Source organism: Panthera tigris, chromosome A2, assembly GCF_018350195.1.
Source record: "Panthera tigris isolate Pti1 chromosome A2, P.tigris_Pti1_mat1.1, whole genome shotgun sequence".
Lineage (NCBI taxonomy): Eukaryota > Metazoa > Chordata > Mammalia > Carnivora > Felidae > Panthera > Panthera tigris.
The window spans coordinates 20,975,596-20,992,547 of NC_056661.1; the positions used below are offsets into that span (position 1 = coordinate 20,975,596).

General features: G+C 43.9%; 1 protein-coding gene across 3 annotated transcripts; it reads left to right on the top strand.

The window, feature by feature from the left end:
- Positions 1–158: 158 nt before the first annotated feature.
- Positions 159–16,638, top strand: PHF7 (PHD finger protein 7). 3 transcript variants are annotated; one of them, XM_042979095.1, is made up of 11 exons: positions 159–793; positions 2,008–2,120; positions 2,839–2,891; positions 3,270–3,361; positions 8,294–8,395; positions 8,780–8,904; positions 9,361–9,520; positions 10,083–10,189; positions 10,674–10,790; positions 11,208–11,332; positions 14,861–16,638. In XM_042979095.1, the coding sequence occupies exons 2-11, from the start codon at positions 2,077–2,079 to the stop codon at positions 14,923–14,925; spliced, it is 990 nt and encodes a 329-aa protein (XP_042835029.1). In that variant the 5' UTR covers positions 159–793; positions 2,008–2,076; the 3' UTR covers positions 14,926–16,638. The 3 variants fall into 3 exon arrangements, with proteins under 3 accessions (XP_042835029.1, XP_042835028.1, XP_042835027.1); XM_042979094.1 differs by lacking the exon at positions 14,861–16,638 and adding an exon at positions 11,542–12,079 and having other exon boundaries at positions 161–752; XM_042979093.1 differs by lacking the exon at positions 14,861–16,638 and adding an exon at positions 11,542–12,079 and having other exon boundaries at positions 162–793.
- The last annotated feature ends 314 nt before the right edge of the window (positions 16,639–16,952 follow it).

Genomic DNA, 16,952 nt, shown 5'->3' on the forward strand with positions numbered 1-16,952 from the left:
GCGGGGCGAGATGAGGGGGTGGAGCGAGAGCGGGAGCAGACTGCGCGAGAGGAAGGGGCGGGGCGGGCGCGCGGCCGTTAGCGCGCGGCCGTTAGCGGTCCTCCTCCGGCAACGGTTGGTGTTCCGGTAGTCCCCGCGGCCGCGGTCTCCCTAGGTCGCAGTGCGCGTGACCCGGCCCCCGTTTGCGCGCTCGCCCCCTTCGCTGGCGCAGTCACCGCGCGGGGCGGCCGCCCGTGAGGTAGCTCCCACGGCTTGTGACAACGAATAAAGCTCCGGACAGCAGAGCCCTCGGCGACAGCTGGGCGGGCGGCTCCGGCCGGGAGCGGCGGCCTGTGCGCTATCGGGAGGAGCGAGCGGCGGAGGCGACCTCCAGCCCGGGCCCGCACCAGCCGCCCGGCAGGCGCGACATGAACCTGGTCTGGCATTCGCGGGATGCTCCTTGAGCCCCTTCTCTGGCTATTACCTCCGGGGGACGGTTGTGGCCACACCGACACGTATTTTCCAAATCATTGTTTATTCTTGCGGCGGCGGGGCCGAACAAGCTAATTTATTTTTAATTTTCTCAACAAGCCTTTACCCAGCATTCATCCAGTGAAACAGCTTGATAACCGTTTCAAGGGAGCATCCGCTCGGTTAGGAAGTCTCGGACTGAGCAGCTCGTGGAAGCCGGCATTTGCAAAGTCCCTCCTCAAATGCTCTGAAGATTGTTGAGTCTTCCCGTAACTATCAGTGTGCCCAGAATCCCATTCAAGGAACGTCTTGGTCCAGCGATGCAAAGCACTGACGTTTCAAGGTTTTATTTCTATTGCGAGATGGCCGGGATTTCCCCCCAACAACCCGGAGCCGCTCAGTAGCCACTAAAGTGGATCCCCTAGTGCACGCCCTCCTCCCTCCTCTTCCAGCCCGTCCAAGTGCTTTTGTTGAATAAGAAGCCCTCAGATGTCATTACTTCTGCAAGTGTAACTCATGGGTCAGAGGAGGAGATGGAACAAACACAAAGAGAGGAAGAGCAGTCTAGTCTTAGTTTTCTGAACAGCTAGTTGCCTTAGTAGTTGTATCCATGGGGAACAGTTGACAGTCCCTGCAGATGTTCACGCTCCCCCGCTGTGATCTGAGGACATGGGTGCTGGAGTGTCTGTCCCTGGAGTGACCTGATTCACTCAGCTCTCCTTGGAAGAAATGCTGCCCTCCTCTCCCTTCCTTCATGGGAGTGGATTTTATGTCTTTTTCATTTGTCTCTCTTTCAGGGATTTCCCTTTCAGGGATTTCCCCTTTAACCAATGAAAACTAAATTTTCAGTCTGCTGACATTTGTTGGGGGAGGAGTGGCAGGATGTCCTCTCCACTCTGGGACATCTTACTCTTGGCTCAGATCTAGACAAAGATTGGGAACAGACCAAACGTCAATGGCCTGCTGAGCTGGGTGAAAAGTGATGTGACTTGTCAGTGTTCTCTCTTGTCTCCCACTAGGGGGGGTTCTTGCTTCAGGCAGTCAAAATCCCGAGGGCCTTTTTTTTTTTTTTTTTTTTACTAGGAAAGAGCTACCTTCTCTAAGCTTTTACTGGGTAGAATTAAGGCACCTATACTTGGAGGCAAAAAGAACCTTTTTTTTCCCCCTGACCACTCCCTCATGTATTTAGTAGGCACAAAGAAAAAAAAGACCCACTTAGGTCAAGCAATAATTCCAATTCTTACTCTGCTGAGTGATAGCAGTAACTCTGATCTTGGGGAAGTGCCTCTCTGTGACCTCTCTGTGCATCAGTCTCATCTTGAAAATAGGGATAATGGTGGTACCTCCTGCATGAGAGTCTTTGTGAGTTAACACATGTAAAATGCCTAGAACAGTTCTTAACACAATTTAATATTTATTGGCTAATGCTAGCCTTGATACTGGGTGGGTCCCTTTTATTATGTCACATGAGTTGGGAGGTGAAGTACACTATTACTTTGACCCTGTGGAATCAAGTGTAGAATTAAATTGCTGACCAAGCCCTGTTTGTATTTATAGCTGGAAGAGCCGGTATTGTCCTCATAATAGTATAGAAGAATTCAAGTTAGGAGAGAGAGGCAGCAGCGAATGAAGACTATTAAAGAAAAGAAGAAGGAACGTCAAAGACTGAGGTAGAGTAGGTGATGTAAGGGAGTTTGGGAGAAATTGTACAAAGGCCTGTGGCATATGCTACACTTGTGTGGCCTTGAGGGCTGAGGTTGGGTAGTATGGAAGCACACACCAGTGGTCCCTCGGAAGCTGCCCAGCAACCTATGCTCCTGGGGCTGTCCCTAGTAACAAAGTGCTGGCACTGGAGCCCTAGATTCATATCCTGGCTCTAACACTTGCTAACACTAGGTGACCTGGGACAGGTTACTTCATTTCATTATGCCTCAATTTCCTCATCTGGAAAATGTGCGTAAGAACAATGCCCATTTTTAGAACCGTCTGTAGATTCTTGCTTACTGGCAATAGTGCTTCGCAATAGGAAATTCACACTCAATTTTAGTATCATTTTTTGATGCTTTATGAGCATGGTACCACCAGAGATTCAGAGTATGTGGCAGAAGAAACAGTAAAAGAGTAAAAGGGGATTTGCTCTTGCATTCATTCAGTCTACACGGGCAGCACAGCCAACGGGAACAGAAAAGCACAATCTTACATAATTCAGATAACTTGGTACGGCTTGTGCTTTCAAAAAAATATCCAATAAAAAAAGAAACTGATGCCTTAGCCTTTTGATATTTTGGCCCTTCCTCAGACCCATGGAGGCATTTTGAGGGAAATGTCACATTGGTAGGCGACAGGATCCTCAAACACCACCTTGTACTTCTTCCTTCTCTTGTATAGAAAATCTGCCAAGACAAGGAGGGTAACCCAAAGGAAGCCGTCTTCAGGGCCTGGTAAGAAAGACTGGAGGTTCTGTTCAACCGCATTCCGACCTCAGCAAAGGCCACCTGTGTAGGGCAACAAACTTGCTTCTCTGTCTGTCCTACTTCCCAGATTCTCTAAGATCCTGAAGAACTCAGGGTCCTTGATTTTTTAAATGTTCCAAAGTTCAAGAAACAAGTTAATTAAAGCCACTTGAGACAAAAGTATATGAAGTGTGCAGTTGTAGCCAATTCCCTAAAAAGTGGCCAAAATGTATAACTGATACCATGTAACACTTCATCCCAACCTCCATCCTTGTCAAAATGTCCTCTTCCCAATACTGGACTCCTCCTTGTATTTAGAGAGATGGTTATACTCCCAAACTGAATTCTTAACATTCTCTCTTCCAGTTTGCCGGCTATGCCTTCGAGAACCTGGGGATCCCGAAAAACTGGGGGAATTTCTTCAGAAAGACAATCTCAGCGTGCATTATTTTTGTCTTGTGAGTATAAGGTTCCTTTTCAATGTTTCATGGCATTTGCTATATAGTCTGCTCTCTGTTTTTCATCCAGCCTCAGATTTATAGCCCTGTTTGTTTTTCTTAATAGCTTTTTTCTTTTTTTTAACGTTTATTATTTATTTTTGAGAGAGAGAGAGAGCGAGCGAGAGTGAGTGGGGGAAGGTTAGAGAGAGAGAGAAGGAGACACAGAGTCCAAAGCGGGCACTAGGCCCCATCCGAGCTGTCAGCACAGAGCCTGATGCAGGGCTCGAACCCACAAACCATGAGATCATGACCTGAGCTGAAGTCTGATGCTTAACCAACGGAGCCACCCAAGTTCCCCAATAGTTTTTTTCTTTTTAAAACATAGTTTTTAGGGGCTCCTGGGTGACCCAGTTGGTTAAACTTCTGACTTCAGCTCAGGTCATGATCTTGTGGTTCTTGAGTTCAAGCCCTGCGTCGAGCTCTTGTGCTGACAGCTCAGAGCCTGGAGCCTCCTTTGGATTCTGTGTCTCCCTCTCTCTCTGCCCCTCCCCCACTTGTTCTCCTCTCTCTCTCTCTCTCTCTCTCAAAACTAAATATTAAAAAAAAGTTTTTTAATCCTAGTTTTGAAAAGTAATACCAGAGGTACCTGCTATAAAATCCTGGCAGTATAAAGTATGTACAATTAAACAGTACATTCTCAAACAGTATTCCCAATACTTCTCAAAACAGTATTCCCAATCTTTCCCCCTCTCCCCAGAAACACATGCTATCAACTGTCCTTCAAGCTGTTGTTTGCACTATCCTTTTTCTTAATTAGCTATAATTTGCATACTATAGAATGTACCCATTTTAAGTGTACAATTTGATGAATTTTTATAAGCTCTTATATCATGGGGATATAATGTATATCCTCATGTAAACACTGCCCCAATCAAAGTAAATATTTCCATCATTGGAAAGTTCCCTCCTGCACTCTTCTAGTCAGTCCCCTCAGAGATCATCACGTTCTGATCCATAGATTACTTTTGCCTTTTATTATACTTCATATAAATGGAATCATACAGCATTGGCACTCTTGTGTCTGGCTTCTTTTGCTCAACACAGCATTTTGGAGATTAACCCATGTCATTGCATGTACGGGTAGCTTGTACCTTTTTGTCGCCTAGTAGTATTCTGTTCTGTGAATATTTCATAATTGGCTTATTTATCCATCTGCTGATGGACATTTGAATTGTTTCCATTTGAGGCCTATTATGAATAAAGTGGCAATGACTATTCCTGTACAAGTGTTTCTGTGAACACGCATTTTCACTTCTCTTGGACAAATGCCTAGGAGTGGAATTACTGGTTGTATGCTAACTGCGTGTTTAACTTTATGTGAAGTTGCCAAATCACTTTTCAAAGAGATTGTACCAGTTTATACTCCCACTAGCAATTTCTGAGAATTCTGGTTGCACGATATTCTTGCAGTTCGTGCAGAACTTGATATGGTCGATCTTTTTCATGTTAGCCATTCTATTAGGTGTGTACTGGGATTTCATTGTAGTTTTAATTTGCATTTCTCTGTTGACTTAAGATGTTGAGCTTCTTTTGTGTGCTTACTGGCCATTCACTTATGTTGTTTTGTGAAGTATCTGAACAAATATTTTTCCTTTGTAAAAGTAGAGCTATTTTGTCTTATCAAGTTATAAGAGTTTTTAAATATATTCTGGATATAAATCCTTTTTCAGGCATGTGTATGCTTTGTCACTATTTTCTCCAAGTCTGTGGCTTGCCTTTTCATTTTCTTAATGGTGTCTTTTGAAGAACAAATGTTTTTAATTTTGATGAAGTTCAGCTTATCAGTTTTTTTTTTCTTTTATGATTAGTGCTTTTTGTGTGTGTCCCAAGAAATCTTTGCCTACTCATTGAATTACCTTGGTGCGTTTGTCAAAGTCAATTAACCATGTATCTTTGGATCTGGGTGATTTATTTTATGTCATTGATCTGTGCATCATCCTTACAACAGTACTGCATTGTCTTGATTATTGTGACTTTATAATGTCTTGAACTCAAGATTTAGAAGTTCTACAGTCTTTTTAAGATTGTTTTGGCTATCAGGTCCTTTTCCATGAAAATCTATATTTAGCTTGTGAGTTTTTCCTTAAAAAATAAAAAAAGCCTGTTGGGATTGAGATTGGGGTTGCAGTGAATTTATAGGTCAGTTTGGGAAGAATTGACGAATAAGATTGAATCTTCCAATCCATGGATGTCATATATTTCCCCATTTATTTGGGCCTTGTAAATTTTGTCTCAGCAATGTTTTTTTTTAATTTATTTGTTATTTATTTTTTTTATTCAGCAATGTTTTTTAGTGAAGTCTTGCACATCTTTTATTAAATGAATGCCTAAATATTTTGTGACTTTCATGCTATTATAAATAGTATTTTAAAATTTCAGTTTCAAGTTTGTTGATGGCATATATAAATGCAGCTTATTTTGTATGTTGATTTTGTATCCTGGAATTTTGTTAAATTCATTTATTTAGTGGTTTTTTTATTTTTAAATTTTTTGGTAAATGCCTTAGGATTTCCTGTGTACACAATCATGTAGTGTGAATAAAGACAGTTCTACTTCTTCATTTCCAACCTTTAAATGTATTTATTTATTTTATTTTTTATTTTTAATTTACATTCAAGTTAGTTATCATATAGTACAACAATGATTTCAGGACTAGATTCCTTAATGCCCCTTACCCATTTAGCCCATCCCCCCTCCCACACCCCCTCCAGTAACCCTCTGTTTATTCTCCATATTTAAGAGTCTCTTATGTTTTGTCCTCCTTCCTGTTTTTATATTATTTTTGCTTCCCTTCTCTTATGTCACGTTTTGTATCTTAAAGTCCTCATATGAGTGAAGTCATGTGATATTTGTCTTTCTCTGACTAATTTTGCTTAGCATAATACCCGCTAGTTCCATCCTGATAGTTGCAAATGGCAAGATTTCATTCTTTTTGATTGTTGAGTAATACTCTAGTATGTGTGTGTGTGTGTGTGTGTGTGTGTGTGTGTGTGTATACACACACACACATATACACATCTTCTTTTCCAATCTTTAAATTCTTTTCATTCTCCTTGCCCTATTATACTAGTTAGGACTTTCAATCTAGTGTTGAATAGGAATTACGTGAGTACATATCCTTGTGTTATTCCCAGCATCAGAAGACAGCATCCTATTTTTCAACATTAAAATATGATGTTAACTGTAGGCTTTTAATCAGATTGAAGAAGTTTCCTTTTATTTCTAGTTTGCTGAGGATATCATGAATGTGTGTTGAATTTTCTCAGATGCTTTTCTTTTTTTTACATCTACTGAGATGATCATTTTTCTTCTTTCTTTTGTTAATGTGGTTTGTTACATCAATTGAATTTTTTAATGCATTTGTGGTATAAACCCTGCTTGATCATGATGTATTATCCTCTTTATATGGTACTGGATTCAATTTGCTGATATTTTGTTTCATTTTTACATCTATACTTGTGAGAAAGATTGGTTTGTGATTTTCCTCTCTTGTAAGTCCTGTGTGGTTTGGGTACCAGGTCTTGGCTAATCTCAATGCCTTTACAAGCATATACATTTTCAACATAAAAATAAACATACTATACACAGTGTTTTGTATTTTGTTTGTTTTGTTTTTTTTTATCTCTTAATACTTATGAAGATCTTTCCCCATGGAACATACTGTTTTTTTCTTTTAATAGCTAATTGGTATTCCATGGTATGGGGGATTAAAGTATTAAACTGCTCTTAAAGGACATTTAGATTATTTCTGATCTTCCACTGTTGATTTTTCTGTTTATAGAAATAATAGGTGTTCATTGTAGAAAACATTAATAATAGGAGTATAAAAACAAATCACTCATATAGTCCTAAAGACCTGAGATAATCAGTGTTACATAGATATGTTAAGCCTAATTGGGAATATAAATCTGTAATTCAAGCATCCTCAAGTCGTCTAGCCTTGTAGGGTCACCCTTCTATAATGTCAGAATAAAATAACCTGAGCCCCCATTATATATTACATGTAATCACTGCAGCCAGTCCAGTGCCCTCCCCAGTACTTTTGGAAGATTCTTGGGGTAGGGCTGGGGTGTTGGCATTTTTCCAGTGTACATACACGTACATAACAGTTTATGGGTACATGAACAGTTTATCTTCTTTTTTCTTGATTTCCCATTCTAGAATCGGCTGTGGGGGCTTTTCAGAAACAAAAAGGCTTTTAAAGTGTGTTTTTAAAGAAAAGTTCAATTCCTTCCCCTCCCCAATAGGGCAGAATGACTACAGTCAGATTTTAAAGCCCTGTTTCCCTTCCTGTAGAGAATACACTCTAAGAAGAGCATATTCTGTACCAAGGGTCAGTACAGTGGGTGGGCTAAGAGTGTGGGTTCTGTGGGCCTGGATGTGAATGTCAGCTCTGCTGCCTCCTTGCTGTGTGGCTCCAGCCGTTTCACTTACCATCCTGTGCCTCGAGGGGCTCCTCTGAAAGAGGAGGACCACAATAGCATCTGTATCACAGGGTTATAGTGAACATAAAATGAGTCAGTACACAGCGTTTGTTTCCCCAAAGGGCTCAGCACACAAAAGCAATCCTCAGTAAATGAGAGGCAGTGTAGCACAAAGGTATGTAAGGGCCCAGGTTCTGGAGTCCTGTAACCTATAAAATGGGATGATGACAGTACCTACCTCTTGAGGTTGTTATGAGGATTAAATGAGTTAATATTTGAAAAGCACCTAGAGCACCCAACACATTACACAGTTAATTCTGTGTAAGCCCTTTGTCAAGTAAATTACCTGTAAATGCGTATACACTGTATATCCTGCCCAGCTCTATATACCCTGTCTTCTTCCTCACCCCATTGCACTGTTTCACTGATCATCAATGTTGACAGCCTGCTTCTACTGCTCCCCCAGATCCTATCTAGCAAGCTGCCTCAGAGAGGCCAGTCCAACAGAGGTTTCCATGGATTTTTGCCGGAAGACATCAAAAAGGAGGCAGCCCGGGCTTCTAGGAAGGTTAGAATCCCCCAGTACAGGGGCCTGGGCCTTGGGGTAGGCCTCTTCTCATACCTCTCTGATCGTCCCTGTTTCTGTTCTTTTCCCTACCTGTTAGTTTAGAAGTCAAAGGACTCCTGGATTTCCCAATTGGTCCTCCTCTTAAGTTGCGTGCTTCTCTGGGGTGTAGTACCCTAAGTGAGGAGAGGGAGCAACATCCTGGGAAAACAAATAATCTAGTGCCACTTGAAACGCAGCTTCAGGGTACCCCCAGAGCTTTCAGGTCAACCAAGGAAAGGGAATGGCTTTTGCTCCATAGAATTTCCCTTCCATAGAGTGACGTGCCACAGAATGTCTGTTTGTCTTTCCTGGGGCCCTGAGCACTGCCTGGGATCTCATTTGCAGATCTGCTTTGTGTGCAAGAAAAAGGGAGCTGCCATCAACTGCCAGAAGGATCAATGTGTCAGAAACTTCCATCTTCCTTGTGGCCAAGAAAGGGGTTGCCTTTCACAATTTTTTGGAGAGTACAAGTGAGTGACGAAGGGGAAATGTCGGGCTACCCTTTCTCAAGTTGCTCTGAATTGGCCACTAAGGAAATCAGAGTCCAGTTCTCACGGGCCTGTTTTGTTCACTGGTGAATCTGTCCCACCATTCAATAATGAGAAACAGTGTCTTGGCTTGGTGATTTCACAGGGGTTACTTCTTGCTTCCCATCCCCTTCTTAAATTACAAACAGCTGGGGTTCTTAGACAGCTGCTCAGAGCTAAGCGGGGCTTTCAGGAACAGAAGGCTGTGGAGATAGTCCCCAGAGTTCAGTTGGGGAACAGCTGTGAGGAGGCATGTGGGCTGTTCCTCCCCCTGCTCCCCTCCGCCCCACAAGCAAGGAGGTTTGCTGCGCAACGGCCTGGGTGGTTGCCCTTCCTAGTCCAGGCAGCTGGAAGACAGCATCAACGACGAGCCAAGTAAGTCTGTTTACTCTGCTACAGATCATTTTGTGGAAAACATCGCCCAACACAGGACATCCAGCAGGGGAAGGCAGGGGAGGAAAGCTGTGTCTTATGTTGTGAAGACTTATCCCAAGCAAGTGTCGAAAACATCCAGAGTCCATGTTGTAGTCAAACTGTCTACCACCGCAAGTGCATACAGGTGGGCCTTTCTCTGCCCTGGGGACCTCCCACATTTTCTCTAGTTCACAGCACCTTGGGAATGCTCAGGCAATCTCGGCTTCCGTGCTCCATCCTGGAGGCCTGTATGCAGGGGTGGTTCCAGGCAGTCAGAGGAAAGTCAGCCCAGTCTCTCGTCACTCGTGACTTGTAAGACCTCATTCATGATAACATTTAGACTGAACAAAATCCTTAGGATGGCTAGAGCAAATGAGTTTAACCTAGAATGAGTCAAGCAGCCTCAAAATCAGGCTTATTTCCTGAAATAGAAGGAAAAGGACCCCGAACGGGTCAGCACTGCCAAGCCCCACAGCCAGAGATGACAGCTGAGGCACTCCTGGGAGGTTTCTTGAATTGAGCTTGGTCTCTGGTCTGATACCTGGATTTGCACCCCTCACGCTGGCTTACCCATAGCTCTTCAATGGAAATCTCCAGTCAAGCTCTCTTAGCAACATCCTCTTTGTGAAATGAGGGTTGGGGTGGAGAGGAGGTGATCAAAGATGGTGTTTTTATAAACACAACGCTCTTCCATGTTTCTCTTACAGAAATATGCCCACACATCAGCAAAGCATTTCTTCAAATGTCCACAGTGTAACAATCGAGAAGAGTTTCCTCAAGAAATGCTAAGAATGGGAATTCATATTCCAGACAGGTAGTGGAAACTCTAAGGCAGGGATTGAGCCAGGGAGTGGGTTGCTAGATTTCTAGAGAGGAGGTGAGTGTGAGGGTAGTTCAGAAAATGAAGAAGCAGCCCATGCCTTTGTATATGGGAAAGAGGGAAGGAAAGGAGGGAGGGCTTTTCAGTTATAAAAAGAAAAATTGGGAGGGAATCATGGGGGTTGGGGTAGACATGTTCCTGAAAAGGGTACTTGGGTATCAGAATTCCCTGGTGGGTTGGTTCTTGAATCCCAGTGGGGAACTAAGGAACACACCCCACCCCCCCACCCCCCCGCCCCATGTTCCACTTATCCTGCCTCAACCCTCTTCCACTGTCAGGCCGCTCAGCCCATCTTGTTTAAAATAGTCAGGCAGCCTGTTGCACTCTTTTCCTGTGCTAGCTCTAGTTCTTTCTAGTTCCTCCCAGGTTTCACCACCGATTACATGCCCCTTACTCAGTATTTCTTCTCCCACTGTAGAGATGCTGCCTGGGAACTCGAGCCAGGGGCTTTCTCGGAGTTGTATCAGCGCTACCAACATTGTGATGCCCCCATCTGTCTGTATGAACAAGGCAGAGACAGCTTTGAGGACGAAGGGTAGGGAAAGGCTCCTGGCTAGAAAGATCTCTCATTGGTGCCACCATAGAGTTAGACCTTGGCACAGTTATTAGGAGCAAGAAACTTGCTCTTGTGTGCAGACCTCAGGGTGAACTCAAGTCCCATTCTCACCAGTCCAGGATTCACTCCTGCACAAGTGGACAGGTCCCTGCAGGGCCTGCTCCTCCTTGTGCCCAGGGCAGAAACCCTCAGATCCAATTCTTTCCCAAATCCACCTTTTGAGTGTCTGTGCCTGACTGCGGGGTCCGGGACTTGGCACTCAGCCACATGTGGGTCACAGGTAAAACGTATGGTGAAAAATGCCTGGGAAGCCCTCGGCAAAGGCCTGGCCTGTAGCTAGCCTCCCGAGAGTGATAGTGTAATATTTGTCTCCACGACCCTTGGCTCTTCCTGCAGGAGATGGCGCCTCATTCTGTGTGCTACATGCGGATCCCACGGAACTCATAGAGACTGCTCTTCTCTTAGAGCCAACAGTAAGAAATGGGAGTGTGAAGAGTGTGCACCTTCTGCTGAAGCCACAGGTGGGACCAGAGGGATGGTCTGGTCTAAGAACTGGGGTGGAGGTGGGGGGACTTGTGGTGCCTGGGAAAGGGGGAGGGCTTGCCGCCAGATGGGGACTCGTGGTTGGTGCCTTTAGTTTGGGAAGGAAAGCGGCTAGGTAGGGGCTTAAGGACCTGAGCCTGAGAGGCAGAGGGTTGAGTCTTCCTCTCCCACCTTTCTTTCACCACAGACCACACACTTGAAAACTCAGGTGCCGTCCCTTGCTGCAGCAGCACCTTCCACTCCGGGGGGCATTTCTGCAGAGACACCAGCCTAGAAGAGAACCCAGGCCCTTCTTGTACTGATTGGCCAGGACCTTACTTACTAGAAAAACCAGAGTCCTCTGGTGGCAGGAGGGGCCACTCCTGGCAGTCCAAGGGTGTCAAAATCACTAAGAGCGGCAAAAAATCCAAGTAACAGCTTCTGAGTAGTAGCTGCTGAGCACATTTGGGTATGAAGCTGTGCTCCTCCATCGGGTTTGGGAGAGGGGGCCCTTTGGGACTGTGAGACAAGGAAAGGGGGCCAGCAGTGAGAGTAAGAACCTAGGAAAGAGAAGTCCCAGGGGAGATGCCAACCTCGGAACATGTTAGTGGTTACGAGAGCATCTCAGCTCTTTCTGCCTCGTCCCCAGAGAGCCCTCTTCTCTTCTCCCACCCTAGTCTGGTTCTCATATGCCTCTTCTTACTTCACCCACGTTTGTTATTATGCAAATAAAGGTTTTCTCTCCATTGGTGTCTCCTCATAAATTCACTCTGGAATTTATCTAGCATTCGGAGGAATCCAGAGGGCAGAGTGAGGAAATAGAAAACTCATGCTTCTACTCTATAAAATGCGGTGGATAAATGTAGAATTCTCAGCTTAGAACATAGACATGTTGCTTTGGAGGGAAGCAGTTTGCAGGGAAATCAACTTTACAGGTGGGGGCAGAGATTTCATCGTTGCACAAATAAACACAGGCTCCCATCAGGGAGGTGAGCCCACAAAGGAGTTTACACTGGACTGAGAATGGGCCACTATTGCAAGGCTTGGGGCCCTGGGCCCCAACCAGGGCAGGGACTGCCATGCTCACACTGGGTGGAAGGACTCCGTTCACTCAGGCGGTGCGGTCGGCAGCGTACCTCCACTGAAAACCTTGCTGCCTGGTGACTCAGGCATTTCTGTCTCGGGTAAGGGAGCCATGCCAGGACAGCCACATTAGACAAGGCAGCTAGGAATCTGGCAGAAGGTCTTGGGAGAAATTGAATGGAACCTATCTCACATTTGTTTGTTTTTAATAATTTTGTGGGATTTAGATTAGTGGGGGAAACTCAGGACCTTTGCCAGATACTCAGTTCTTAGGGTCTCACTGAGTCGTTGTCACCGATGACGGAGGATAGGGTTCTCCATTCAAATGTTGCTGACCCGTGGGGACTTAACATCCTTGGTGCTTACAGTGATCACTTTCAGATTTGACCAAATTCACTTGGAATCACATGGGGTGTGGGGTGAGGTACTTGTCTTTTTACTATTATTATTATTTTTTTTTAACGTTTATTTATTTTTGAGACAGAGAGAGACAGACATGAACGGGGGAGGGGCAGAGAGAGAGGGAGACACAGAATCGGAAGCAGGCTCCAGGCTCTGAGCCATCAGCCCAGAGCCCGACGCGGGGCCTGAGCCGAAGTCTTAACTGACTGAGCCACCCAGGCGCCCCACTTTTATTAAAGTATATAGTAAAGTAATGCAGAATTTTAAAAGCCTTAAATTGAGAAGTACTAAAAGGAGATATAATGAAAATAGTCTTTTGAATTACCCTTCCCTACCCTCGTCCCATTCCCTAAAGCCAACCACCTTCCATTTTTTTAGCCATTTCTTGATTTATTAATCTTATATATTAGTGACTTCCTATTTTGTTAAAGGATCTAGCACCTTTAAAGCCTTCCCATTTTCATTCTCTCCATCTTTTATCATTGCATCACAATCTTTGTTACATCAACCTTCGGTATTTACGTTAGTAACCTTCTGTTTACCTATTATGACTATGTAAATGCTGTGTACTTCTGAGCCAGGCAGTACACTAGGATTATTTTTCCTCTCTTGGACATTGGTTCTTTCCTGAAATGAATTCCTATCTCTTTGTTAATTGCTCAATTTGCTATGTACCTGTGGCTAATTCTCAAATGTTCCACATGACAATTACCTCAAAATACGGTTTCCCTCATAGGCCAGACATCAGGTCACTATCAGCTGCCCTTCTTTTCTGGAAGACCTGCCTCCTCCTAGAGCTCACTGCTCACTGGGCCTACTGCACAGCTAACACCCCAGGGCTACCCACGACTGAGCCTTTTTTCTTCCTTTTCTCTCTGGTGATTTTGATGACTCAGTGTTGTGCTTCCTAGCCTGGCTTCCAAGGACACCTTGTCAGAGCTCTGCAAGAGACAGAAGAGTTTTTAAATTGTGGATTTTCATTTCAAAAATCCATTTTTTACCTATCCTAAAGACTCAATTCTTATAATTCACAACTGAAAGACACTTCCAAGATTAAGACTTTAGTTCTTAATCTAGAATTTCTGTAACTTGGGTCACCAGGCATATTCTCAAGACATCTGGGGTAGTATCTTTGAATCTACTTGTGGGGCACCTGGGTGGCTCAGTCAGTTAAGTGTCTGACTCTTGATTTTGGCTCAGGTCATGATCTCACGGTCATGAGATCGAGCCCCATGTTGGATTCCACGCTGGGCATGGGAGCCTGCTTAAGACCCTCTTTCTTCCTCTCCCTCTTCCTCTGCCCCTCCCCAGATCTCACTCTCTCAAAAAGTAAAAATTTTAAAAAAAATCTACTTGTATACTACTCAAGTGTGAGAGGCGCCATCTTAACTGAAAGTAGTGGGCCTCTAATAGCGCTTTCTGGGCTCCAGCTGCAGTGGATGGGAGGTAGAGCTTGTGGTGGGGGTGGGGGGTTGGGGTGCCTTTGTCACCCAGACATTCAACTCCCTGAACATCTTATGAGTACCTAGCATGTTCTTATGGGAACAGCACACGTGCGCGTGCACACACTCCCACCCATTAACTTTTTCTTCATCTCTATACCTTTACTCTCCATTTATATTAATAGCCAATACCATTCTTGTAGATTGGAAAGTCCCCAACTTTGAAATGTTCTCTTCTTCGTCTGGGCCTAATCAGTCATTCTCCACTAAATAACAGGGCTTTCTCTCTTTCTTTCTTTCTTTCTTTCTTTCTTTCTTTCTTTCTTTCTTTCTTTCTTTCTTTTTCTTTCTTTCTTTCTTAAAAAGGGCTTTTTTTCTTAAATGAACTCTTAGTTTAGGATAGTTTTAGATTTACAAAAAAAAAAAAAGTGTGAAGATAGTACAGGGAGTCCCCAAATATCCCAAACCCGGTTTTCCCCGCTATTACCGTCTTAATATGGTACATTGTTACAATTAATGAACAATATATTATTATCGACTAAAACCCAAAGTTTATTTAGATTTCCTTAGTTTTTACCTAATGTCTCTTTTCTGTTCCAGGATCCCATCCAGGATACCACATTGCATTGAGTCGTCATGTCTCCCTAGGTTCCTCTTGGCTGTAACAGTTTGTCAGATTTTCCTTGTTTTTGATGACCTTGGCAGTTTTGAGGAGTACTGGTCAGGTATTTTGAGAGCCCTCAGTTTGAATTTGCCTGATGTTTTTCTCATGATTAGACCAGGATTATGGGCCTGGGAGAGGGAGAGCACACAGGTAAAGTGCTGTTGTCATCACATCATATCCAAATTACATTCTGTCAACAAGTCTTCTGCTGATGGTGACCTTGATCACCTGGTCAAGGAGTGTTTGTCAGGTTTCTCCAGTGTAAAGTTACTTCTTTTCCCCCCCTTTCCAGACTGTGCCTTTTGGAAGAAAGTTACTCTGTGTAGCTCACAATTAATGAGTGGGGATTTATGCCCCCTCCCTCCTTGAGGACAGAATATCTAATTATTTGGAATTCTTCTGCATGGGATATTTACCTATTCTCTCCCATTTATTTATCCAGTCGTTTGTTTATATCAGTCTAGACTTAGGGATATGTATAGTATACTCTGAGTTATAATCCAGTACTACTTGATTTATTTTGTTGCTCAAATTATTCTAGCTTTGGCCACTGGGAGTTCCTGTGTCCTTTTCACATACCACTATTATTGTGTGGGGTTTTTTTTTTCTGTTGTTTTTCTGAGCACTTCTTTACTTTTTGGAGCTACAAGGTGCCCCAGGCTCATCTTGTATGTTTTAAATATGTATTTTCACAAATGGTGTGTCTATTAGAAATAATTAGTGTTTTATAACTTAGGTCCTAAAACGAATAGTTCACTTGAGGAGGGTAGAAATAGATGTTACATAAAAATTCCCAAAGCACCTTCTCTATTTTCTCTAATTCTTACCTTTGTAGGAAGCATAAACTAAGGCCAGAATCCCAGAAATTCCTCCTATTTCCCTTTATCCTCAACCAACCTCTTTCTTATCAATTTGAGTGTTTTACAAACATTTGCATTCCTCACTATCCCAATTGCCAGGGCTCAGCTCTAGACCCCTGTGCCTCAGAGGACTGCAGGAAAAGCCTTCTGTCTTCATGGGTTCCTATGTCCACTTGCTTTGCTGACACATCCACTCTTTTCCCTTATGCTAATTGCCATAAAACATCTGCTAGCTCTTTACTTAGAATGGCTCTGCTGAGATTGGCATCCAAGCAAGGCCTTCCACAAATATGGCCCTACTCTTCTGCATCTTCCTGGATACCCCACCCACAGGCACTCTGCCCTGGCTACCCTGGAACCCTGGCCCTGAGCATGAAGTCTGCACTCTGGAGAGCCATACATAACCTTTATCCTCAGCCTGTTGAATCCAGCCTAAGGGCCATTTCTTCACCCTTAGGCACTGCCACTGGTCTCTGTTTATACTCCTATTAGGGCTAGCATCATTCTCCACCTGATCCTACAGTTGTGGATCTATCTCTCCCACTAGATTGGAAGCCCCCTAAAGGCAGGGACCTGTCTGTCTTATTAACCTTTCTCCCCTCATGGTGTCTGACTCTGGACCCCACATTCAGAGACAGTTTGATGTCTACTGCATTGATGGAAGTGCCTATACCTTGTGTGCACAAGCCTGTTGTTTTACTGTCAAACACCAGAGGGCACTGTCAGCATATTGAGGAAGAAGGTTGTAACCCTTTAGAGCTGGAAGTTTGAAAAAGTTTGCTTCTATTCTGGGATTGTATAGGACTTAATTCTCTTCACTTGTTCTAAATACATCCATTTGTGTTTATTCATGAGATATGCTCCTTTTGGATTTTGAAATTAGTATAAAAGTTATTAATGACACTTTCATCCCAGGTCAAAGACTCAGACAGGTCTGCCTTCATGATCTATCCAGACCCAAAGTGATTGTCCTAATTGCAGCTGCCCTCCTCCTACCTCCAAAAAATGACTGCCAGTCGCAAAGGACATGGGTGAAACAGTTCTGTTCTTTTGCCCCACCCTCCTTATATACCACACACACACACACACACACACACACACACACTCACACTAAGGCCTCCCTCTAGTTAGTGACATCAATGGCTCTAACCTAAGGACCAGGCAGGAG

What these genes read in the sequence shown, in the direction of transcription:
- PHF7 (XM_042979094.1), top strand. Translation starts at nt 2,077, where the DNA reads ATGAAGACTATTAAAGAAAAGAAGAAGGAACGTCAAAGACTGAG. An exon ending in CAATTTTTTGGAGAGTACAA is followed by an intron (nt 8,905 to 9,360) that starts GTGAGTGACGAA and finishes ACTCTGCTACAG; the next exon opens with ATCATTTTGTGGAAAACATC. An exon ending in ACCACCGCAAGTGCATACAG is followed by an intron (nt 9,521 to 10,082) that starts GTGGGCCTTTCT and finishes TTTCTCTTACAG; the next exon opens with AAATATGCCCACACATCAGC.